The sequence below is a fragment of the Penicillium manginii genome (assembly GCF_028828005.1).
Source record: "Penicillium manginii strain IBT 31320 chromosome Unknown utg000008l:1.0-3226943.0:1.0-3228205.0, whole genome shotgun sequence".
NCBI lineage: Eukaryota > Fungi > Ascomycota > Eurotiomycetes > Eurotiales > Aspergillaceae > Penicillium > Penicillium manginii.
Window position 1 is genome coordinate 1,785,409 of NW_026643109.1, and position 24,978 is coordinate 1,810,386.

At 49.3% G+C, this 24,978-nt stretch overlaps 7 protein-coding genes across 7 annotated transcripts; 4 read left to right on the forward strand and 3 right to left on the reverse strand.

Moving 5' to 3' along the window:
• Window positions 1-641: 641 nt before the first annotated feature.
• Window positions 642-1,125, forward strand: N7533_011315 (uncharacterized protein; the record flags this gene model as incomplete). The annotated part of the gene is made up of 2 exons (XM_057107965.1): window positions 642-1,048; window positions 1,086-1,125. The coding sequence occupies 2 exons, from the start codon at window positions 642-644 to the stop codon at window positions 1,123-1,125; spliced, it is 447 nt and encodes a 148-aa protein (XP_056955343.1).
• A 5,558-nt stretch (window positions 1,126-6,683) lies between these two features.
• On the reverse strand, window positions 6,684-8,298 carry N7533_011316 (uncharacterized protein; the record flags this gene model as incomplete). Its single annotated transcript, XM_057107966.1, has 4 exons — window positions 6,684-7,267; window positions 7,323-7,984; window positions 8,050-8,227; window positions 8,283-8,298. 4 exons carry the CDS (start codon window positions 8,296-8,298, stop codon window positions 6,684-6,686), a joined length of 1,440 nt encoding a protein of 479 aa, XP_056955344.1.
• Window positions 8,299-10,756: 2,458 nt separating this feature from the next.
• Window positions 10,757-11,963, forward strand: N7533_011317 (eukaryotic translation initiation factor 3 subunit F; the record flags this gene model as incomplete). Its single annotated transcript, XM_057107967.1, has 3 exons — window positions 10,757-10,855; window positions 10,961-11,673; window positions 11,738-11,963. The coding sequence occupies 3 exons, from the start codon at window positions 10,757-10,759 to the stop codon at window positions 11,961-11,963; spliced, it is 1,038 nt and encodes a 345-aa protein (XP_056955345.1).
• Window positions 11,964-13,561: 1,598 nt separating this feature from the next.
• N7533_011318 (MDR family MFS transporter) lies at window positions 13,562-15,658 on the forward strand (the record flags this gene model as incomplete). The annotated part of the gene is made up of 3 exons (XM_057107968.1): window positions 13,562-13,846; window positions 13,881-14,798; window positions 14,849-15,658. 3 exons carry the CDS (start codon window positions 13,562-13,564, stop codon window positions 15,656-15,658), a joined length of 2,013 nt encoding a protein of 670 aa, XP_056955346.1.
• Window positions 15,659-16,015: 357 nt separating this feature from the next.
• Window positions 16,016-17,691, reverse strand: N7533_011319 (alpha/beta hydrolase; the record flags this gene model as incomplete). The annotated part of the gene is made up of 2 exons (XM_057107969.1): window positions 16,016-17,300; window positions 17,411-17,691. 2 exons carry the CDS (start codon window positions 17,689-17,691, stop codon window positions 16,016-16,018), a joined length of 1,566 nt encoding a protein of 521 aa, XP_056955347.1.
• A 323-nt stretch (window positions 17,692-18,014) lies between these two features.
• N7533_011320 (Sterol 3-beta-glucosyltransferase) lies at window positions 18,015-22,244 on the forward strand (the record flags this gene model as incomplete). Its single annotated transcript, XM_057107970.1, has 9 exons — window positions 18,015-18,101; window positions 18,194-18,275; window positions 18,335-19,037; window positions 19,120-19,277; window positions 19,330-19,499; window positions 19,615-19,694; window positions 19,770-20,120; window positions 20,186-20,730; window positions 21,175-22,244. The coding sequence occupies 9 exons, from the start codon at window positions 18,015-18,017 to the stop codon at window positions 22,242-22,244; spliced, it is 3,246 nt and encodes a 1,081-aa protein (XP_056955348.1).
• A 109-nt stretch (window positions 22,245-22,353) lies between these two features.
• N7533_011321 (uncharacterized protein) lies at window positions 22,354-24,004 on the reverse strand (the record flags this gene model as incomplete). Its single annotated transcript, XM_057107971.1, has 3 exons — window positions 22,354-23,518; window positions 23,574-23,632; window positions 23,684-24,004. The coding sequence occupies 3 exons, from the start codon at window positions 24,002-24,004 to the stop codon at window positions 22,354-22,356; spliced, it is 1,545 nt and encodes a 514-aa protein (XP_056955349.1).
• Between the last annotated feature and the right edge of the window lie 974 nt (window positions 24,005-24,978).

Sequence of the window (24,978 nt, forward strand, 5' to 3'; positions counted from 1 at the left end):
GGTTGCGTCCAGCTACATCATGGATTCCCATGTTCACACCGCCCGAAGGTCACCGTCTTTACTAGGCACTAGTGCAAACTTGCTGCGTTGAGCCGCATTAGGTGGAGCAGACCAGCTGCCAAGAAACTATAGCCTTGCCTCCAGCACACTAGCCTCCGGCGTGCTCCTACTCGGCCCTCCAAGATGTCTATCGTGGCATTTAGACATTGGCCGTTACTGCAAGTACTAAGCCTTTTTTGTCAGATGCGGCAATCGAGATAAAGCGGGGTATCTTTTTGCTTTTTCAACCTTTACATGTTAAAAGTCGTGTCCTCTCAAGATTGGTAGAATTTCTGCTCTAGTTCATCGGTTGACCCCCGGATTTTGTTTTCAATCAGCCACACTAGACAGTCAAGAGTAATTGCGATGGACAAAAAAGGTGAGATAAGGCAATACCCTACAGAATGTTGGGGCTTAGCCGCGGTGATTCAGCCCAGATCGAAACTAGTAGCTATCTCTTTGGCTCCACCCTTTGTCTATCTAATAGCCTGTTTTGATGACAAGCGTGGGTGGAATTCAAAATTTTCGCTTTTTCCATAATCTCCAGCGGTCTCTGTGCCTCTCCAACGGTTCTAAAGACCGCGCAAGCACGAGCTGGCAAAATGGCGGACGTGGTCTCCCCTATTGGCAGAGATCTCATCAAGCTTGGGAGGAAGTTGAAAAGGCTCCTTCAGCAAATCCGCAATGCGAAAAATGATCTATCCAATGTGATCAAGAGAACAAGATCAGTGGCCCGAACGTACGACTTTTTCAAGGACACCATCAAGGTTGCGGGGGGGATTCAGGAGCTAGCGCCCATGTTCAACCGCCATAAACAGCTGATTGAGAGTGTTGATGAGGAATCAAACCGAACTATTGAAAGACTGAAGCGTCTCACCGGCAGATTTCGCTCTCTCATAGATGGTAAACCTGTCAATACAGTTCAAAGATGGATCGCACAGTTTGAATGGTCTAGAGAGAGCAAGAAAACTGTCCCCTCACTTTTCCAAGATATGAAGGTACTAGAGAGGTCTATGAGAACAATTGGAACCCTAATAAACATTCAGTTGTTATCTCAAACCTACCGAAGAGATGGATCAGATGTAGTTCTGGCACAATTGTAAATCTTACATATTCCCCCAATTGATAGATGAGTGGAATTTTGTACTGATCATTTGCTGGCAGTGAATCTTTGAAGAAAATGCTGAACATCGAATTCGATAAGCTTCGGCAAGCTCAAAGGATACAAAAGAAGCTCCTGGCGCGGCAAATAATCTCGCCGAGTCAACATCTTGAGGCCAGCGAGTTTGCCCAAAAGATAATGCAGATTTTGAAAAAGGAGATTCCTCAACTAAAAAATCACCCAGCTGCTGAGAATCAGTCCACGTCTGATTCGAGTTCTCCACCAACCTCACCAATATCAAACAAGACTTCGCCCATTACAAGCCCCTCGCCCTCTCCCCCTAGCAACCCTGGAAGCCAGACGTCTGTCATCAATCTACAGGAGCAGTATGAGGATGCCTCATCACCTAGGAGGCGGATTTCGCGAAAAAGAAGAACCCATTCAGCCCCTTCCGTGAGTCAGACAGTCCTGAAAAGCTTCCCAGCGCAAACTCATCGTGTGGGTAGAGAATTCCTTCGAGATCGTCGCCCCATTCGCTATCTTCAAGTGACGGAGAACCTGTAAACCATGATGGTCGAGTTTCTGGGCCAGGAATGCAAAATCAAAATGCAGGTCAAGATCAGGGAGGCACATATGTGCAGATGCCACCTTTTGGACCCCTAGAATTGGTTTCTCACACATCCACTAGACGACCCTCTCCTGATCGTCCCGATTCATTCAGTAGTGCATTTGACCAGCAACGAACAACGAATCGTGGTGGCTCACATCCGGCTCGAAGAAGGCGAAACAGCAGCAAAATATCTGAATATGGCGATGAAGGTGAGGTCACTGCTACTCATAAAACTGGCAGTATCGGGCTACGATCAGGGAGGAAGGGAAAACTCTAGGTCGCAGGTCCGGTCCGATCCAAGAACCGAGCCTTAAAAAATGTATGGTCGTTGAGATATCGAATTATAATTTATCGCTTTTTAGTATGGTGTTCTTGAGTGGCCGGCTTACACGGGTAGCCGGATTACCCATGAAAAACGTTAGTAGGGCTGCCCACAGTAGAAAATATCTATTTCCCACATTATACAATATAATCTCTTTAGTACACTATCTCCCAAACTACAAGATTGAAAACAAGATGGAATCTAAAGGTAAAGTAATCTTTCTAGCTGAAATAACTGATATACGAGATAATTTGATATAATTTCATCAACAGGTTGGATCGAAATTAGTTTCACCACTTACACACAGGCATTCTTTCTCGTACCTTGTTTCGAAACCATTAGTTTCAAGTATTAAATCGTATTGAAAATATTTATCACGTGATATGGATATGATAAATTATTTGTATTTTGAGCGTCGCTCGGGCGTCGCCCTGCGAGCTCCGTAGAGATCACCCATGAAGAAGCACCACGACACGCGCCAAGCCCCTTCGAGCACACGTCCTCACGTCCTCACATGAGGGGAAGGATTTGTTGGATAGTTAACACGTAAAGCAAAATTGCTAGGTAAACATCTGATATTGAAGTATCTAGCTTTCTAGGCATGCATGCTCAGGCCCTCCATTTCCCATTCCAACATTATCTTAGAATTAGATAAGGTAGTTGGATGGTTGATGCCTATTTTTTGCTTTTGCTTGGTCAAGCAATCTCGTAGCAAATGAATGGCATCAGCATCGCGACCTGAAGATTTCCAGGTGAAAGCAAGATTAGCCATACTGGTTAGCGTGGAGGGATGGTCCTCGCCGAGTTTCGTGAAACTCATCACCATCACCTGCGCCTGGAGCTGCTCGGCTTCATCCCGCCGGCCTTGGTTCCAAAACGTCGACGCTAGGTTGCCGATACTCGTAAGTGTGGAGGGATGGTCGTCACCGAGCTGAGCCTTGCGAGCCTCCATTACCTGCACCTCAAGCCTTTCGGCTTCATCATATAGGCCCTGACATTTGCATGTCAACGCCAGGTTAGCTATACTGGTCAGTGTGGAGGGATGCTCCTTGCCAAGCTTCATCTTGCTTGTCTCCATCACCTGCACTTCGAGCTGCTTGGCCTCGTCCCACCGGCCCTGGTTCCTGTATGTTGACGCGAGGTTGCTCATACTGGTCAATGTGTTAGGATGGTTACTGCCAAGATTGGCCTTGCTCCTCTCCATCACCTGAACAAAGAGCTGCTCAGCTTTCTCCCACCGACCTTGGCTCCAAAATGTCGCCGCCAAGTTTGTCATACTCACCAACGTGTCGGGATGGTTGTCACCGAGCTTTGTCTTGCGAGTCTCCATCACCTGCACGTCGAGGTGCTCGGCCTCCTCCCACCTGCCCTGACACCAAAAAGTCGATGCTAGATTGCCCATACTCACCAACGTGTCGGGATGGTTGTCACCGAGCTTTGTCTTGCGAGTCTCCATCACCTGCAAATCGAGGTGCTCGGCCTCCTTCCACTGGCCCTGATACTTGTATGTTGTCGCGAGGCTGGCCATGCTGGTCAATGTAGAGGGATGGTCGTCACCAAGCCTTATCTTGCGAGCCTCCATCACCTGCGCCTGGAGCCTCTCAGCCTCCTCCCACCGGCCCTGGCTCCAAAACGTCGCCGCCAGGTTGGCCATGCTTGTAAGAGTGTCGGGATGCTCCCCACCAAGCTTCATCTTGCGAGCCTCCATCACCTGTAGCTCAAGCCTCTTGGCCTCCTCCCACCCGGCCCTGGTTTCTGTATGTCGATGCCAGGTTGGCCATACTGATCAGGGTGGAGAGATTATCATTGCCGAGCTTCGCCTTGTGCGCCTCCATTACCTCCACTTCAAGCCTCTCAGCCTCTTCCCACCGGCCCTGGCTTCCAAATGTCGCCGCCAAGTTGGCCATACTTATCAGCGTGTTAGGATGGTTATTGCCGAGTTCCATAAGACTCATCATTATCACCTGCACCTGGACCTGCTCGGCTTCATCCCACCGACTCTGGCTATTGTATGTCACCGCTAGGTTGTTCATGCTGGTCAACGTAGAGGGATTTCCGTCGCCAAGCTTCATCTTACGAGCCTCCATCACCTGTATCTCGAGCCTCTCAGCCTCCTCCCACCGGCCCTGGTTCCGATATGTCGATGCCAGGTTGGCCATACTGGTCAAGGTAGAGAGATTGTCATTGCCGAACTTTATCTTGCGAGCCTCCATTACCTCCACCTCCAGCCTTTCAGCTTCCTTCCAGTTTCCTTCAAGAGACCATGCTGTTGCTAGCATCGCAGTACTATCAAGGGTCTCTTCATCATCTGGACCCAGCAGTTTTATCCTCTCTTTCCTTGATTTTGACGCCATGTCCCTCAAGTCTGTGGGAATACCGCTACGTGACGCGTACCATGCACCGTTATAAAGCAGCGTAGCCCAATTCCGTAGGGATTCATCTGATTCTGGCCGCTGCAACATCGCTGCTTTCACATGAGGAAATAATGGTCGGCATATATCCCAGTTTTCGTATTGGCCAGTGGGGAAGTTGTGGTAGAGGGTACTGATAAACTTCTCCTTCCATTGTTCTATTTGACCATGAACTTTCAGCCATGAACGTGTAGTCAGTTGCACTAGCCGATGCATCGTGAAGACCCCGTTCTTGCTAGCACAGATGAACGAAAAAGCCCTGAGAGTTGCAATATCATGTTCAAAATCGTCGATCGTATCGGATTCGGAAATTTCCCCATCATCACTAGAGTCATTCAAACTCTCTGAGCTTTGTTTTTTTAATGAATGGCTGCTCTTAGGCTGTACCTGAAGAAGTTCTTCTGGAATCCCTTGCTGGTCGAAAAAGCTCATGAGAGAAAGCAAATTTGCTGCTGACCGTCTTGTTCGGCGAATGTAATCGAATGATATTTGCCATGTTGCTAATATTGAGTTCTTTGCCTCCCAGTCCCGGTATAGGTGACCCGCCTCGGTTTTAAGAAGCTTTATTGCTTCACGGTCACTCTTTTGGAAGTATCTCAGATACTGGGATACCGAACAACGAGGTGCTCGATTCTTAATGTAGCTTGCTGCCTGTAAGATCGCAAGTGGCATAAAATCAAGCTCTTCCACTAAATGCTGACTCTCTTGGATTTCTCCTGGTTGCTCAAGCTTTCTTTGGAGAAGCTCTAGCGCCTCGGACTTTTCCATTGGTGTAACTTCAATAAGGTTCTTGTGATCGACCAATTTCATCATAATTTCTCGGGTCCGGCTTGTAATAATGATAGATCCATTTAAGCTTCTAGGGAGGTATTCCGATAGTGGCTTTGTGGAGATGTTCATTAGACTGTTCTTCAAGTCTCCCTGTCCTATCACTGGAGACGTGCGAAGGAACTCATCCTCATCAAGATTATCAAGAATAAGAATCCATTTTCTTCTCTTTTCATCCCGGAGCCAGTTTTCGACTAGTTTGAATATATTGGCTTGCGGATCTTGACGCCCCGTGATTTTAACCTGGTCTGCTATGTCCCGGAAACTTTCTTCGAACCGGACTTTATTGCTCGCATGGACCCAGAAAACCCATGTTGCTGGAGATTTGGATCGAACCTGGTACGAGTATTCGATGGCAAGTTGCGATTTCCTTTTGAGTCAATGAGTAATGAGCCAGGTACCTACTGGTCAGGCTACACTCACCCGACACCACCGAGGCCAACTAACGCTATCCGCGACCCTGGCACTGAGCATTTCTCCTGGATCTGGTTGAGTAGCGTGTTACGACTGACAAAGTCTAGATCACGCGGGAATGGGACAGTAGATAGAGGACTAGGCGGGGTTTCCGGTCGCTCTGGGAGGCGGACATCAGTAAGTCAACCTTGTCGATGATCTCTGGTTCCTGACTTACCCGGCGGCAGATGGAATTCCGCGTTGATCGGGCCATGGCTAACTCCGACCTGGAGCGCATGATTACTGCCGCTAAATGATATCGATGCCATGTTCAAGTAAATTTGCAGTGTATGGAGTCTATTCAAAGCGCCGTGGGGCTTCGCCCCAGCTCAAGGAGGGGCGTGTTGCGACCTCCAAGATCAGGTGACCTTGTGGCGCCAAAATCCAGAAAAAGATATCAAAAAAAATTTTAAAAAATTTCAAGACAGCGGATCAAACTCAAAGTAAGATTAGCAGGCCCAGTGGAGTGGGATTAGCACCTTCCTTGGAAGCGGATCAACCCGAGCTAGCAACCCAGATCAAGCACAGCACGGATAGCCAGCAAGCTTCCTCGGGGGGGGTTGGTATTTTTCACCAGTTCACATTATGACATTTCCCTCTGCCAAGCGACGCCAGTGAAGTCTTTCGATAGCCCATGCATCTCCGAGAGTATCTTCACCACGAAGGTAAGTATAATGTCTAATATAAATATACTTACAATTGATCCTAGCTATAAAACAATTTAAAATAGAAAAAAGAGAGATTAACTACATAGCTGGGGGTTAATCATGGATCTTTATCGCCGTAGTTGCCAGCAGAATCGTTCTTTATCTCGATAAATATACAAACACCGGGAGCAGAAATTTCTTGAAGTGACAGTCCAATCCATAACTTGAAGTTGAATCCGGTTCCAAATTTTTGCTCTACATATCAAACTTTCTAAAGAGACAGAATCTTCTCCTTATCAACCTTCCCCTCAGCACGAATCTGACGGCGTCGATCGCGCACAATAACCAAAGCATACAATAAACTCAGCACCACTCCAGCCAGCGTGATACCCATCAGAATCCAATAGCCGCGTCGATACAATGGGGCATCATCTTTGGTAAAGCAAAAGACAGCGACGATACCACCGGCATTACCAACACCAATCACGAAGCCAGATCCAATACTCCGCTCTTTGTGACCTCGCATATTCATCAGGACCCAACAGACGATGACGGCTCCGGAACTAAATGCACCCATGGTGATGAAGCAGATGCCGAGATACTCGGCGGAAAAGTGACCCTTTCCGTGCGTTGTCAACATGATGGCTAAGCCAATTATGATGAGTAGTTGACCAAGTAGAATGAACGGAAGCCGAATATTAAAGCGGTCCGAGAAATATGCTACTACAATGCAGAGTCCGAGGGCAGAAGCAAAAGGCGGCACACTGTGCAATTGGGTTTGAATCGTTCCGTATCCCAGGGCTTTGATAATGGTCGGGGCGAAGTAAGAGAAAGCGTAAATCGGGACCACGATCGCTGTTCACTTCAGTTAGATCATGAAAAAACAGATAACCCGACAACAATAACTCACTGAAGTACATAAACCCCGCCAGGTACATCTTAAGGTCCTTGGAAGACGCAACCAAATCAGCCTTTGTAACCGAGACATCATCGTCTTCAAAATTACGCGTCTTCGCAATGACCGCGACCTTTTCATCTTCCGTCAACCAAGATGCCTGCTGCGGAAAATCTGCGCAGAAAAACAGCGCGAAAATGCCGACTAGAATGGACGCAATGCCCTCTAGCAAGAAAATCCATCGCCAGTTTTCTAGACCGCGCATGCCGTCCATTTTGGCAATGCCGGAGGCAAGAAGGCCGCCGAAGGCGCCGGCGAAAATTACTGATGACCAGTACATGGTGAAACGCTTCTGGGCTTCGGCGCGTTTGTACCAGAAACTGATTAGGTAGAAACTGCCGGGGAAGATTCCGCACTCGGCGAGACCGAGGAAGAAACGGGTTGCTATTAGGCCGCCGTAGCTTTTGACGAATGCTTGGCCGAGCATGACGATGCCGAAGGCAATTATACAGCCTGAAAGCCAGATGTGCGGTTTGAGTTTCTTCATCACGATGTTTGAGGGGATCTCGAAAATGATGTATGGGATGTAGAAGATTAGAAGTGCGATGTTTGCCCGGTCACCGTACAAATTTAAATCAGTCGGCATGCTCATAGTAAGTGCGTTCGATATGTTTACTCTGAGGCGAAATCAGCGAGATCAGCATGGATGAAGGCATGAATTACAGAAGTCCAATTGACATACCTGTCCAGAAACGCGACGAAATAAATGATAAATAGCATTGGCAAGACACGCATGTCGATTTTTCGGACAAGGGCGGCATCATCAACGTTTGGCGGAGGAATAAGGCCATCCTCGTGGCCATCCTCATGGTTTTGCTGGCTCAGAATCGGTTCCGGCTTGGTATTATCATTATTATACTCTATCAATGATGAGCGGTTAGCCTATGGAATAGCAAGAAGAAGCGGCGTAAATACCAGGAGTAGAACTCATTATTGCGATGTAGTCGGATGCGTTGAAAGAGGCAAACCGACCGCAATGCGGTCGAGAGGAGGGAAAAAAGGGATAAACAGGGGGGGCCAGATCAGCCGAGCGCCAGGTTAGTAACTAAGTCAGGAAGCACTTAAGCAGCAGCTGGAACTCCTGTGGTTATAATCCTACTTATGCGCCTCACAACCTAATTTTTAAGAAATATCAGCAACAAGTGCGACTTGCTGCGTTTTAAAGGGGGCCTGACCCATGTCGATCAGTGTCTGAGTTTGAACTCTGCGTCGACTCACGTATGCACATTGCGAAATTATGCAGCCCGTGCAGCCCGTGCGACCCGTGGAGGCTCCCTGTTGGCACTGGCTGCGCGCTTGTTTCCCCGTCGGGCCTTAGCTTGAGCCCTAAGATGCTAAGCATTAGTCCCCGAGGTCAGCTAGCCGAGATGCCCACTCTGCCCGGGCTGAAAGATGATATTTAATTCTTCGGTTTCAGTTCATGCAGGGACTTTATCTTCAGGTATACTCCCATCGGAGCTGGGGTTTTTGTGAATAAGAGCGTCTTGTTATGCCTTTCCGGGCCACATCCATGCGGGAATGGGTGGCACCCCACTAGAGCTATTGTTTTCGTGGGTCTTACATACAGTACTAGTTTCTCGCTCTGGATTGACAACGCGCGATCCGTGCCGTCCGGGCGATCTTCTATCTGCGACCGACCAATTCCACACAGGGATCAATCATTAGCCCGTTGCTTGGTAATTGTGGACCAGTGTTTATTCATCCCGTCTGTACGGAGTACTCCGTCGGTACAGACTATGCTCTCAAAGCAGTAACAAAACGCGCTAGCCCATTTTGTATATCAAGTGGCCAAGGATTGCATTGGGCAGCTCGTGGAGACTGCGGCCCACTCCCCACCTCCCAAGCAGATCGATGTGGAGACAGCCTTTCAGCTGTTGATGACATCCAGGCTAGTATAAGCGAGCGAAACCAGCAGATGGCAGGACTACCATTGAACTAATGTTACGAACAGCTGTAGGCTTTGGGTGAACTATCTATACTCTTTAATGCCCCTTTCCGAGCAGCAGAATTCAAGGAATTATTCTGATTGAAGTTTAATACATCCCAAAGTCCGAGTCCACAGGTCATACTAAGCAGCCAACATTTACTATGTGTGCTTATCGAGACCAATGCACACTATAAGAGCGCATCCGAAAAATAGATAAATAAAGAACTTTGGAACACCGAACTTGACTCGGAAAAGCCGACGATATACTACTAGTATACTTTTCCCTGGGCCCGTCTCTCAAGAGAGCCACAACTTGGACTTGAAGTCCGAGTCTACTACTAGTGCCGGTCTTTCAAGGTTGGATGAATGCTGTCAGAAGACAAAATACGCCAACGGATTGAAGGAACTTTCCTGAATGGATGGCGCCGGGCCATCATCTAATGCGCGGACGAATCAGGGCGAGTTCAATTCCGCCATAATTATGCGGGGCGTGGACTAGTATCAGGCCCGGGCCGGGGCCTTCAAGTTCTCGACTTTTTGCGCCGGTCGGCCAATACTGCCTTGGGTACTTCGGCGATACTCTCAAATTCGGTATACCAAGATTCTGATAGAAGTGTTCATGTTATACCATAGTGGTAATAGCCAGCGGCTCCGAGCCCGATCAAGCTCCCAGTGTCCGGCATCAATGTGAGACGATCTCGGGATATATAGAGTGCCCAGGTGGACAGTGGACGTGGTGCCCAGGTGACCAATTTCAAGTTTTAAGTTTCCATCCATGGATCTTGAAGGTTCAAGCCTGAGTTCAAGTTGTTTAATGAAGTTAGGGCCTCGCATTGGAACTTGAACTTTTCTCAATCTTCCGAGTCAAATTCTAAAGGTCATCTAAGGTCCGTCTCAAATGTTCACAGTTCAAGTTCCCCGCGTGACGATAAAACCACGTGATATAATGATGACTAAGGTCTTGGCAACCTTAGAAAATGAAGCCTTATGGCTACCTTTGACACTAGTGAATATACCGTCAGAAGGTTAGGCTGTATATTTAAAATAAATTTCTACTAAAGTTCCTGATAGAATCCATTACCCAGTTTTACTAGTGCATGGGAGTTCCTGCTATATTATGTAGGTGTATACAACTTGGCAGTAGAAGCATAGCCCTAAGCTCATTGATTGGAGTATCTATTTGAGCATAAGATATAATATAGTATAGTTTACTGTAGAATACGAAGTATTAAAGTGATAGACAATATCAAGTCATAGGCTATACCAAGACATAGAGCTACCTTAAGGTACACTGTGTAGTCTTCTATGTCCAGCTTATCTTATCTTAGCGCGAAAATTCCACACACAAAGACGGAGTTGGTTGCCTCAGGCTCACATCGAGGAAAATTGTCCCTCCGAAAGAGATCTTCCAGTTCGGCTTCGAGACTCCCTCCACCATCCACCACCTATACACCTCACCAAAATGGCCGATTCTTTCCTCCACCTCGCCCGTCCTTTGGGCCCTATCTCTGCGGGAGTTGCCCCGACCACCGCCCCTTTGAACGTGGTCATCCAGCCCCAGGTATGTGACATGTGGAGGGGCATTCAATAACACCCAATCTCCAGCACCCAACATCCAAAACCCGGTCGCTGTCAGCCAGCTCGCTGACACAACCCTCCCCCCTAGGCCGTTTTCTCTATCCTCGATCACTCGCTGCGCCGCAATGCCGACCAGAACCGTGTCATCGGTACCCTTCTCGGAACACGCTCGGAAGATGGAGGTGAGGTCGAAGTGCGCTCCGCCTTCGCCGTCGGTCACTCCGAAGCTGAGGACCAGGTCGAGGTCGATATGGAGTATCACAAGCAGATGCTGGCCCTACACCTCAAGGCCAACCCCCGCGAGGTGCTGGTCGGCTGGTACGCCACTGCCTCGGAGCTCAACACCTTCTCCGCCTTGATCCAGAACTTCTACAGCGGCCAGGGCGATGGCACATGGCCCCACCCCGCCGTTCACCTTACCGTGTCCACCGAGGCCGGCAAGGACCTCGAGACCCGCGCCTACATCTCCGCCCCCGTCGGTGTCACCGCCGAGCGTGCTGCCGACAGCGCCGCCTTCATCCCCGTCCCTTACGAGCTCCGATACGGCGAGGCCGACAAGAGTGGTCTCGAGGCCATTGCCAACGCCAAGGACACCGAGGAGCGCTCGACCAGCATCGCCACCGATGTCGAGGCTCTGGAGCGTGCCATTGAGGAGGTTCTGTCTATGATCGACCGTGTTTCGCGCTACGTTGAGTCCGTGATCGACGAGGAGGCTCCCGCTTCCACCGCTATGGGTCAATTCCTGCTTAACGCCCTCGCCTTGGCCCCTAAGGTCGAGCCCGCTGATATTGAGAAGGACTTGTATGTGCCACCGCATTCCATTGAGCTAGGTTGAACTTGCTTACTGACTTTTTGATTTCTTCAGCAACAACCACATCCAGGATGTCCTTGTCGTCTCTTACCTCGCCAACACCATCCGCACACAGATGGAGCTGTCCAACCGACTAGCAACCGCTCAACTGACCCTGGGTGGCGGCGAGTCCACTGGTGCCGGTCAGGGTGGTGAGGGCCAGCGCAACAACCAGCGCGGCGGCAAGGGTGGTAACCGTCCTCGTCAGGACCGCGCCCAGGCCGAGGAGGCTCGCGCATGAACAGCTACGGAGAAATGATGCATGATGTGAATTCCTGTGAAGCTATACCTGCCCGATGATGTTTCTTTATGTCTCCCCTTTCCACCTCTTTTCGACATTTATTGGGTCCGTCCTTTGTTTGTTCTACCTACCATTTTTCCTTTTTTTTTTATTCCAGTTTTTCTCTCCTCTTTTACCCCCCTTTGCGAGACAACATCTATACTCGGGCATATTCTTCTTTCCTGTCCTCCGCATTCTTGTCTCCGGACTGTCCTTGTGCGGATGACCTTTTGAAAAGCAATTGGCGCATCGGAGTCGATCTCGCTTGCTCTGGAGGATAGATGGAGGTGATGGAGCAATGTGATCAGCAAAGCAGGAGCAGGAGCAGAGAAGATCAGAGCAGAGCAGAAGCAGACCCCAAAAGTATCAAGTCTGCCGACTGTGTAGTCACCGGGTCCGACTCGGTTTATGAAGTCGCATCTACTGGGCGCGGCGTTAGTTATGATGAATGGACATAAAATGTTAGACGTTTGTCAGTTTAAGTTATGCATGTAGTGCGAGTATTCCAGTAGCAAGTTTCAGACTTTACCAAGTGCAGTCCAGCTGTAACCGTGGGTGTTGGTCTCATTTTTGGGTCAACCCAAACTCCAAGTTTACCCCGGAGGATGAGATAGTCACTGGTCGTGTAAATATAATACGGCAATACCCGAAAAGTGGGCGGTGATATGGTGTCTATTACCATACGAATGGTAATACAGAAACCATGCCTAAGATATGCCGAGGTGTCCCTATTAGGAATGAGTGTGGTGTCAATAGCAATCCTTTCCTCCCACCAATTCACCAACTGACCAACTCCTCAATTCCACGTCTCTCCCCGCATTGACATCACTCAGATCAAACCCGGCCACTAATTTAGGTCGAGCACCAATTTTTCTGACGTCTCCACTACCTTCCCACATCGTCTCACCCCCATCGTGAAACCGCTCTATACACTCTATGGAAGGATGCCAAGGGTTACAGCTGGGTGGAGCAAATAAGGTTGATCTATCAAAAGGGCATGCACACCAACCTACTCTCCTCCACCAAGGTTGACTTTTGGAATGGAGGGCACAAAACCTCCGGACGACGACAGATTCCCAACATCAAGTGCGCATAACGCAACGCGCAACACGACGTGCCTGGCTGCCCCCACCCCGGCATTGGACGAGGCTTGAATTAAGAATAAGGGTCTGACCCACATCTCTGCACAGTTCACAGGCAAGACCTGCTCGAAGAAAATGGAATATCTTGACAGAAAGAACCAACCACCTGCCATGACGAACAATCATGACGGCAGATTTATTTACAGAAGCATTCCGGCACATTCTTGCCCGCTTCTCGATCGCCGATCTTTGCTCCGAACGCGCAAGAAAACTCTCGCTGTCCACGGGCCCGCGGCATGCGAAGAACCCCTTGTGGGTCCAGCGCGCCAACGAGAGTGTCTGCAGATGAGCTGAATTTCAGGACCTGTATCACAAGGCGGATTAAGGGATGGATCTTGCCGCAGGGGAAAATCGTAATTGAGTCCGGACGCGCTCGTCATACATAGACAGCTCAACACCCCCCTCTCTGCTACGATGATGGCTCGTGTTCTCGATGACCACCACAATACCGCGCCAATGCCGTTGCATACGTTCTTGGATCCGCCGGACGAGGAGGATCTCGAGTTGCAGCGTTTCGACTCGCATCGGCAGGACTACGACCACTTAGACTACGACACGAAACCGATCTTAGCGGAGGAGCCTATCTCGCCCGATTCTCCAAACCCCACTACAGCCCACGGCAAATCTACCGAGCAAGTCTCCTATACGAAGCTAGTACCCTTAACGATCTGTTTATGTCTGGCTACCTTTTGTTTATCCTTGGTGAGTTATCTCTGCTGTTCACTCCTTTCCTGAGGTCGATGTAGTCACAGGTGTCCCCGGCGCGCGCGCGGCGCATCACATCAAATCACATCCGCATATTACCCCTTCCTCCACGCGCAACACGCGACATCTAACACGCCTGCAGGACGCAACCATTTTAGCAACAGCGATTCCGAAAATCACCAATTCTTTCAACTCCCTTGATGATGTGGGTTGGTACGGTAGTTCGTTCCTGTTCACGAATTGTACCGTGCAGCTCTTTTTCGGCAAGCTGTACACCTTCTACTCGGCGAAATGGGTGTTTCTGAGCGGACTGGGCATCTTCGAAATTGGCTCTTTAGTCTGTGCCATTGCGCCTAACTCGGTCTCGCTCATTATTGGCCGTGCAATTGCTGGTATTGGTGCTGCGGGTTTATTCTCCGGTGCTATCATTATCATCGCCAATACGGTTCCGCTGCGCATTCGCCCTATCTATATCGGTATCTTGTCTAGCATGCACTCTATCGCCAGTGTGGCTGGCCCGATTCTGGGCGGCGCTTTTACTGATCATCTGAGCTGGCGATGGTGCTTTTGGATTAATCTACCACTTGGTGGTTTGACTGCTATTGGAATCTTCTTCCTTATGCCGACTCGGGCTGGTGATGTGCAACCACTCCCTTGGAAAGAGCAGGTCAAACAGTTCGACCTCCCTGGTACTCTCACCATGATCCCTTCAATTATCTGTCTACTGCTCGCCTTGCAGTGGGGTGGTTCAAAGTACGAGTGGAAAAGCGCCCGGATTATCGTATTGATGATCCTATTCGGTCTCCTCTTCGCGGCCTTTGTGGGTATCCAAATCTGGCAGAAGGACAGAGCTACCGTGCCTGTCCGCCTGATGAAGAATAGAAGTGTCTTCGGCGCTTCCTGGTACGCATGCTGTATCTCAGCACCAATGTTCGTTGTCGCATACTACGTTCGTCCTCCCCATTTCCACCCCAGCAAACCCCAACTAACCATTCACAGCTCCCAATCTGGTTCCAAGCCATAAAAGGCGTATCGGCAACAACTTCCGGAATCGACAATCTCCCCAGCCTAATCGGCATCGTCGTCTTCGCAATCATAGCCGGCGTCCTCGCCTCAGTAATAGGCTACTACACCCCCTTCGTCCTAATCTCCTCCGCTCTCACGGCCATCGCAGCAGGAATGTTGACAACCCTCACCGTCAACTCCGGCATGCCAGAATGGTTCGGCTACCAGGTCCTCCTAGCCGCGGGCGTTGGCTTCGGCGTGCAAAACGTCATGCTAGTCTCACAGGTCGCCGTCGACGCAGCGGACATGGCGATCACAACCTCAATCCTAACCTTCGTGCAAACTCTTGGCGGAACGATCTGTCTCTCCGTCGCGCAGAGCGTGTTCCAGAACAGACTTATACAAAACCTTCTCCGTTCGCTGTCGAGCGAGAACGCCGCGCTCGTTTTGTCCGGAGGCGCGACGGGCTTTAGAAATAACATGCCGAAGACTTTGTTACCGCCTATCATGGCGGCGTATAATGATGCCGTTATGCAGGCGCTTTATGTGGCTGTTGCGACGGGGAGTATTTCTATTCTTGGGCCGATTTGTATGGAGTGGCTTTCTTTTAAGGAGAAGGCTGGAACTGAGAATGTTGAGAAGGAGGGTAAGGTGCAAACGCGTGCTGAGGCTGTTAAGGCTGATGCTGAGATCGCGAGGAGGAGGACTATTCGGATGAGTTCTCTTGGTGCGGGTGGGAGGTTGAGTACCCTTGGTCCTTCGGCTGCTGGTCATCGGCCTGGTGAAGGGGGTGGGTGGGTTTAGGTAGGGTTGATTGGATGAGCTCAATGCTCTACTACCTCATCCTCGTCCTCATCTTCATGGCGGCGGCTACGGCTGCTGCTGGTCTGGTACCTTTTTAACGGCCTAAAGTTTTCCTTGTACGTATATTGTATGATTATGATATTAGATTTAGATTTCCGGGAAATTGGAGCTTTGTTTCCGTGACTTTATTCATTAGATGCTTCGTGTGTACATGTTGTGTACTGTATGCAGATCCGGCTCCAAGTTACTCACATGACTTATGTAAAGCCTCTTCTCTTCCTCCAGTCCATTCTGCCCAGTCCAGGTTTATCTTATGTCCGGCTAGCCTAGCCTGCTAGTAAGCTAGAGGTATCCTTCCTAATCCAAACTCTCCCTGGCTAACCGCCTACTTAGTTCATCCTGCACCCACGCCTCGATCAAGCTAACCGTCTCGCCTACAAGAGGATCATAGTGCGCGCCGGATGGAATGAACATCGACTGATGGGCTTCCACCTCGTCGATATCCTGCATTACGACGGCGGTCCAGTGCGCGTTGTCGTGGTATTTCCAGTGGTTCTTCGGTAGGAGGATGAATTTCCGCAGTTTTTGCGTGGCATCCGAGGTGGGGGTTGAGTTTGTGCTGGATGTTGTTGTTATGCTTGCGCCGCTTGCGCCGCTTGTGCTGCTGGTGGTTTCTGAGAGGTGCAGGCTGGCTTGTCGGAGGGTTTCTGTTGGGGAGAGGGTTGTTGTTGTCTGTTCCGGGGATTGTGTTTCTGGGGTTGTTTCGGGGATGTGATCGGTTTCGGGGATGGGCTCGGCGTCCATTACTGCTAGTGTTGAAGTTGATGAGGATTTGGAGTGTGATGATTCTCCGGCGTCAATTTTGGGCTCGACTTTAGAATTGGGGATGACTGATTCCGATATGCTCAGATTATCTAGTGATTGGTTGAGAGTGGGCGTTTGCGTAGGAGTGGACTTGTCATGGTCGATTATTTCGTTGTCTTTGTCTTTGTCGGCGTCAAGAGATGGACTTTCTTGCGCGGAGTCTGTCTGAGTAGTACTTGAACTGGAACCGGAATCTTCCTTCTTCGACTTCTTGCGACCCGTGCTGGCTGTGTAGTAGTTGATGAATTTGATCGAGTGCGGCGGCACACGATTCGAAGCCTCTAGCTCCATCAAATCGCGATATCGCCTCCGAAGCTCAGAATAATTATTCACGCAGCCGGCGAACTTCGCGGACGAAACGACGCGGTCAAAGACCGATCGCGCAAGATTATCGGTATTCTTATTGACAAAGTGCATCACGCCTTTCAGGAATCCCCGATTCGGGAGTCTGATATCGTTTCGCCACGGCCGGTCGAAGTTCGGATCCGGCACTGGCACTGGTGATCTGGGCGGTAGGGCTGGTTTATAGGCTGGATGCATGCCTAAAGATTCTTGCTCGTCTGCGAGAGTTTCTTCTGGGGCGAGGTCTTTCTTTGGCATTGAGCTGAGGATACCTGTTGGTACGACACGCGGATGGAGGCCCAGGAAGGGTACGTCGAAATTGATTAGACCTAGGATTTGATGCTTTTGCAAAAGGGCCACGTCTGCGGCTACGATTCCGCCCAGACTGTGGCCCAGGAGGATTATGTCCAGATCATCTGCCTCGTGAGGGGCCAGCCTGGGTTATAGATCTATATCAGCCAAGGTACGGGGGCTTCAGGACGAATGCGGCGGCCGGTGCAACTTCGCTTTCTTTCACATGGGCAAACTTGAATTGAAAGGACCTACCAGGCGCTGAATTGGGCTGCTGCAGACTGTATCTCCCCGTGCGATTTATACCGAGGGTAGATGCGCGTGTACACGATGTGGGACTCACTCAGTAACGCGGTCAACATGTCATGAATATGAGCGGGGAAGTCCTGGAAGCTAGCCTCCGAGCCCATGAATCCATGGATATAAATCAACAAGAGCCTTCTCTTGTCATTTTGCTCGAAAGCGCCCGGCTGGGGCAGCGACAGCGAGAGGCTATCGCAGGAGTGGTTGGCGCCATTGCGGATCGCGCCGTTCATCGCGAAGAGGACGGTGGGTTGGGGATAATAGACATGCGGTCATAATTGAAGCAGGTTTCCACCTCGTCTCATGAGGTCCGCACAGCCACAATTCGTGGAGAGGGGAAAGATGGGGATCGTCGTTGAGCACGGCCCGGTTGCCACTGACGATTGCCCTGGACTTTAACCTTAGTGGACAAGGGGGCACTGGATTAAGTGGGAAATGACCCGCTAATCTAATTTTAGCCGCCGTAATTGGTTGTTTGTTAGTGCTTTGTGGCTGGAGTCTGCGATATTAAGCAAAGCTAACGCCAAAGCCAAAGCTCGTTGGGACATCGCGGGGCATGAGATTCGCCACCGTCAACAAGTTGCACGAGACGTTTCTTGAGACTGTGGAACCTGGCATTATTCTTGAAGCTATTTTCTGTCTGGTCTGCACTTGTTGATTATTTTTTTTTGTTACATGCAAATTTCCCCCTCACTCTGACCAAAATGGAGAAACCTCCACTGCCCGACCGCACAGGCACGAGCAGAGAGTCCAGCCCCCCCACCGTACACTCCATATGTTGACCCTCAAGTGACCGCCGAATCAGGCGATGTCAAGAGTAAGTGGGAGAATATGAAGCTATTCGGATATTGGGTCTCACTGCTAACTTCAGAACAGCCGATGGTCGTATCGACGTCAACCTGAACTCCAAACTCGCCAAATCACTAGCCCAAATCGCAAGAAAGGAACTGAATGAGCTAAAAGACAACTATCCACTGCCTCAACCAACAGAACCTCAAGCATCACCAGTCTGCGACGTAAAGCTAAACATCGTTATTCAAATAGTCGGCAGTCGCGGCGACGTCCAGCCCTTCATCGCACTAGGAAATGCCTTACAACGACACGGCCATCGAGTCCGCATCGCCACACACGGCGTCTTCGAGAAATTCGTCAAGGACTCATTCCTGGAATTTTTCCCTATTGGCGGCGACCCCGCACAGCTCATGGCATACATGGTCAAGAATCCCGGACTAATACCGCAAATGCAAACACTTCGCGATGGCGAGATCAAGAAGAAGCAGCGAATGGTGGCGGAAATGTTGGACGGGTGTTGGAGATCTTGTATCGCGGATGATCCTACCAGCCAGGAACCCTTTGTCGCTGATGCCATTATTGCCAATCCACCGAGTTTTGCCCATGTGCATTGTGCGCAGGCGTTGGGTATTCCGGTTCATTTGATGTTTACTATGCCTTGGAGTACGACGCGGGCGTTTCCTCATCCGTTGGCGAACTTGAGTCAGAGTTTGAATCCGGAGATTATGAATACGACTACGGCTAATTGGGTTTCTTATGGGATTGTCGAGTGGTTGACGTGGCAAGGGTATGTTTGAGTCTGCGTTTCCGCGGATATTGCGATGATATTTGAAAAGGGGAGATGAACCTTTTAGCTGACAGAGTGGCAGGTTGGGCGATGTTATCAATCGGTTCAGGTCCTCTATTGACCTCGCATCGGTTCCTGCTACAGAGGGCCCTTGTTTGGCGGAAGCTCTGGAAATTCCATTCACCTACTGTTGGTCGCCGGCATTAGTTCCACGCCCAACTGATTGGCCATCATATATCGGTATTTTATGAAATCGAAGAGCCTACATGTGATCGGCAGCTAATTCAGACAGATGTTGTCGGATTCTTCTTCGCTGATACCCCTGACTATACACCCCCTCCAGATTTGCAGGAATTTCTTCAAGCAGGGCCACCTCCTGTGTATATCGGCTTTGGCAGTATCGTTGTTGATGATCCTCAAAAACTGATCAATACAGTTGTTGAAGCAGTTAAGCTAGCCGGCGTACGAGCCATTGTTTCGAAGGGCTGGAGTGAACTAGCTGGAACCTCTGATGAGAGCATCTACTATATCGGCGACTGCCCGCACGGATGGCTTTTCCAACAAGTCGCTGCAGTAGTCCACCACGGCGGCGCTGGAACGACGGCCTGCGGACTCCAAAACGGAAAGCCTACTACTATTGTTCCATTTTTTCGGCGAGTACGTTTAATTTCTGCTCCATTCATTGGATTTCCATACACGATGCCTGAAATATCGCTAACTCTACCAACCCAGTCAACCCTTCTGGGGCGATATGGTTGCCAAAGCCGGCGCTGGCCCTGAGCCTATCCCACATAAAGACCTTGAGCCCGAACTTCTTGCCGTTGCAATCCAATTTTGCCTTACGCCAGAAGCATCAGCAGCCGCACAGGAAATTGCTATCAAGATGCAGGCGGACTCGGGCGTATCCGCAGCAGTGGACTCATTCCATCGCAATCTACCGCTCGACCGAATGCGATGTAGCATCATGCCCGACCAAGTCGCTGTGTGGAAGTATAAGAATGAGAAACACCGTTTAATTTTGTCGAAGACAGCAGCAGAGATCCTAATCGAGCACAACAAAATCAATTCCGAAAATATCAAATGGTCAGTGAAATCCTACTCCCCCGCCCACCAGAAACGAAAACGAATACTGACGACGTGAAAAATAGTTACCCAGTCAACCCAATTCTCATAGTTAATCGACGCTGGGACCCTCTAACCGGCGTCCTATCCGCAGCAACAGCAACAGGCGCAAACATGGCAAAATCAACAGGCGAGATGTTCTACAACCCATACAAAGAATTCAAACGTAGTCGCACAAACGCGACTGGCGAGCCATCCGAGTCTCGATCGCTCGAGGGCCGTCAGAATTCCTTCGGGACTGCGGGCAGAATGGCCGGTGCAGGCCTGCAAGGCTTTGGAAAGTTCTCCGGCACGTATCTGCGCGGCGTGATCGTTGACATTCCACACGCGGCGGCCGAGGGATTCCGACGTGCGCCGCAACTTTACGGCGAGAAGCCGAAGGAATATGGGCATGTCTCGGATTGGAAATCGGGTATTGCTGTTGGCGGGAAGAATTTCGTTGGCGGTATGGCTGGGGGTGTGGCCGGCATGATTACGGAGCCGTTGAAGGGTGCCTTGGATGGAGGGAAGGATGGTGCCATCAAGGGCCTTACGAGGGGGGCGCTGGGGATGGCGACGAAAATGCCTTCTGGTGAGTTGAATTGCTTTGCTCGTGGAAATGCACTGCTAATATTCTTTTTTTTTTCGTTGAAGCTGGTATTGGGTTGATGGCTTACCCGTTCCATGGTATTTCGAAGAGCATCGAGTCTGCGTTTAGAACGAAGACTCCTAAGGCTATTGTTGCGGCGAGATTGAGAGAGGGTTATGCGCATGCACAGCGATTGAATTTATCGAAGGAAGAGCAGCAAGAGGTTGTCCAGATTTTTGAAATTTTGTTGAGCTCAATGCATGCATGAGTCGTCGAAGACGCATTAATGAATACTCAAATAATGACTATATATCGGAAATCCATCAGCGAAGCAATGCTTTTAGCTGTGGCCTTTGGGCCATGGAGGTCTATACGTATTGATGTGGGAGCCACGCACGATTCTAAACTACTTTAGGTTCAGAATGGTACTTTTGAGACAACCTCTAGCTTTCATTGGCTGGCTCATCCTTTCGGTCTTCCTCCGGTTCTATCCTCTTCAGATTCGGCCCAGCAACCTTGGAAACAGTCTCGGCACTAAACCATCTCTGAATTCTGGAATTACCTCATCCAATATGAAGATCTTAATCACTGGTGCCGCCGGCTTCATTGGCCAACAACTTGCCAGAGAGCTCCTCAAGAATCCAGAGAACAAACTGATTCTGACCGACATATCGTACTTCTCTACCCCGCCTTCGTCAATCCACCCCGAAAACGCAATATGCATCCAAGCAGACCTAGTGAAAGAGCCCCAAGCTGTTCTTATTGAGAAAGTGGATGCCGTATACATTCTGCATGGGATCATGTCATCCGGCGCAGAAGCAAACCTCGATCTGGGGCTAAAGGTCAATGTCGACGCAACACGCAACTTGCTGGATTGTATCAGGAAGAAAGGACCGCATACACGAGTTATTTATGGCTCGAGTATTGCCGTATATGGCCGTCCTTTTCCTGAAATAATTACGGAAAATGTGTATCCTACGCCCGAGGGGTCCTATGGCTGTGAAAAGGTAATATGCGAAACGCTCATCAATGACTACACTAGACGCGGGTATATTGATGGGGTTTCGATTCGCTTACCTGGAGTGATTATCCGACCGGGACCACCTGCTCAAGCTGCAAGTGGATTTCTTAGCGGAATTATCAGGGAGCCTCTAGCAGGCAAGAAATGCATCGTGCCCACGAAAGATCGGTCAAAGGCATTCTGGGTCTGCTCGATTAATGATATAGTATCGAATTTAGCTTATATTCTTGGCTTTCCTGTTGATATATTACCTTTGCATAGGCGGGTTTTGAATGCACCGGGTATTTTGGTCACGATTCAAGAGATGAGAGACACGTTGGCGAAGGCCGCTGGCCAGGAAATGTTGGATTTTATAGAGGAGGTCGAGGATACCACCTTTGCGGATTTGGTTCAATCGTGGCCTTGTAATTTTGATGTTTCCTTGGCCGTCGGCATTGGCCTCTCGACGACGGGGAGTTTTGAGGATGCGGTGGAACAATATATGCGAGGCCATTGAACTTAAGGGCTAGCTTTGATAATTCTATTGATCTATGGTACTTCATAAAAGATGATTCATGACGTTGTAAATGCTTTCACAGGCTGCCTTTGGCAAATATCAAAGTCTCTTACGCCTCGCGAATATCTGCGTTTGGAGTCTTTGGATCTCTTTTCACTCCCCCACATGAAGACCTCTCATTATCATCGGCTGTAGCGATAACAGAGACCTGGGATTGCTCATTGAAAGTGTAATCGTCCGGCCTTTTGTAGCGCCGCTGCCACCACAGCATACCAAGTTGGACCAGGACCGATGAAAATATGAAAGCAGTTGCAAGAGGAAATCCAATCGGATACCTTGGAGAGTCTTTGGTTTGCCAGGCCCTGAGCGGAATGGTTGCATGGCCAATATAGACAATCGTGACGGTAATAGCCACGAGAATCGCACGAGCTTCCGGTTCCTTTCTTAGTATCTCGGCTAGCCAGGCTAAAAACGCCGGACTTCCTGCATTTGTCGCATAAGTGAGGAAATAAAAGGCCAGCACAACTTTGTAGTCAGAAGGCCAGGCACACAAAACACACAGCACAATCCCGAACAGGGTACATGGACCCACGCTGATTTGCCAGCGCCAGTGCTTCCGGTCCGATATTGCGTTCAGCACCAGGTTACTGACAATCTCTAGAGCATAGCCTCCGATAGGTATGATGTTGACCTGATATGTGCTGAAACGAAGATTCCCAGCCGAGTCTTTCAATCCCTCGAGATAAAGAGGGAAATATGAATTTGCGCGGCTGGCCCAGGCCTGCAAAGCAAAGGCTAAAAGAAAAAAGTAGGACACCGGGTGAGATACCAATTTACGTAACTTTTCTCTGAGGACGGCAGCAGGAATGATTTTGGATGTGTCGGCACCGAAGCTGGCCATACGCTCCTTTGCAATTCGTTTCTCTGCAGCTGTGAGCCAGATAGCGCGGCTGATAGCTGGGGTATCCGGTATGATAGCGAGTCCGAGCAGTCCCTGGCCAATCGTGACAGTGCCCGATATAATAAACAGCCATTGCCACCCGGAGATTCCATGCACACCATTCATATTTTTGTAAAGAGCGGCTTGCAATGCACTTATAAACATTCCTCCGGCCGCATCGGAGACATTGAAAAATGCAACCCTTTTGGCTAATTCGGCCGGTTTGTACCAATTGAAAATCAAGGAGACCGCAGTAGGCCAGAAGACGGCGGAGAAAAGACCGAGTAATATGCGCAATCCATATACTGTTTGAGCATTAGGAGCTTGAGCGATACTGTTAAGGATGTTAGCCAGTGAGCGAACTAGGTAAATTTATCAAAACCACCAACCAAGTAACCAAAATACCCCACACTATTTCACAAAACGGCAGGAAGAGGGAAGGGCGAATCTGGAACAATTAGCTCATATTTACTCGGTCGGATCTTTCTGATACACTCACTTTAGTCTGAATCAGCTGGGCTGGAATAAGACCAATTGCATATCCCACTGAAAAGAAGGTGTTGAAGTTGACAAGCTCGTTGCCATATAAACCTAAGGACTCTTTCATGCCCGAGACGTATGCTTGGGTAGTCGCACTTTGATCCATTTGCTTTAAAATTCCGGCGATAAATGTCCATGTCAATAATAGACAGTCCAGTTTGAAGAGAAGGACATTTTCTGGTTTCCTGAAGTACGGGATATAGCTCCATAGCCCCGTGGAAATAGAGTATGGTACCTCATCTGAACTTAAATGTGCCTTGGTCTTGGACGTGCTCGACATTTTTGCACGTCGCTTGGAAGAGGGGCAACTCCAAAGTGCTCGGGGATTCCCGAGAAGCTTTATAGTTTTTGTAACACAGGGCCAGATCCTTCGTGCCGTCGTAATCTTGGAGACCGATCACGAAATCTACAAGCTGCAGCTTGAATCTTGGCATGCCAAGCTTCACGTTTCGGGGCTGACTCTCTTTGTAAATTCGGTTCGACCCTTGCAATATTCATGCAAATTTTGAATATACTTGGAAAATACTGCCAAGCAGATTGATATTCAGATTCTGGCATTTACAAAGTGCTTCTTTAATGCCCGGGTGGGTGACTACACTCACCCACCCGCACACGGAATAATAATGAGCTTTAAAGTTTAATAAGATTTTTGACATGTTCTGTGAACCTGAAGAGTAATTCAAATTCGACATTTTGCACGGTCTACTACTTGGGACTACTTGTTAATGAATTAACGTCAACTTCTCGCCCGATATGACATGCGAAGGCATCATAGAGTACCGTGTCGCCATTCAAAATACCAGCTGCGTACGGGCCCTCGCGGACTATGTCTGATTAAATGGTATAATTTCATTTTCACGAAAATAATCTATTGATAATATGATTTATTCAGTACCAGGGTAGCCGACATCTCGAGTACTGGATGATCCGATGCCAAAATATTGATCGACTTACCGGTCGCTCCTAATGCACAGGAACATCCGGAAGAGCCCAATACTAGTATCCCCAGCCGAGCACGATCAAACCTTAATCCCTAAACTTGAACATGTTGGTCACTCTACATTGAATGGAGCTACAATGTGGTCTACTCGATAATTTTCTTTCAACATACATCACGAGCGTGACTATGCTAAGCAAGCCCAATACTTTCAATAAAGGGTAACTGTGCTAGGAAAGCTGCGGCCATCGTTCGAAGGATATACGTCTCATGGATGCATAGGATCAGATCAGTTACTCTAGTTCATAAATCAATGC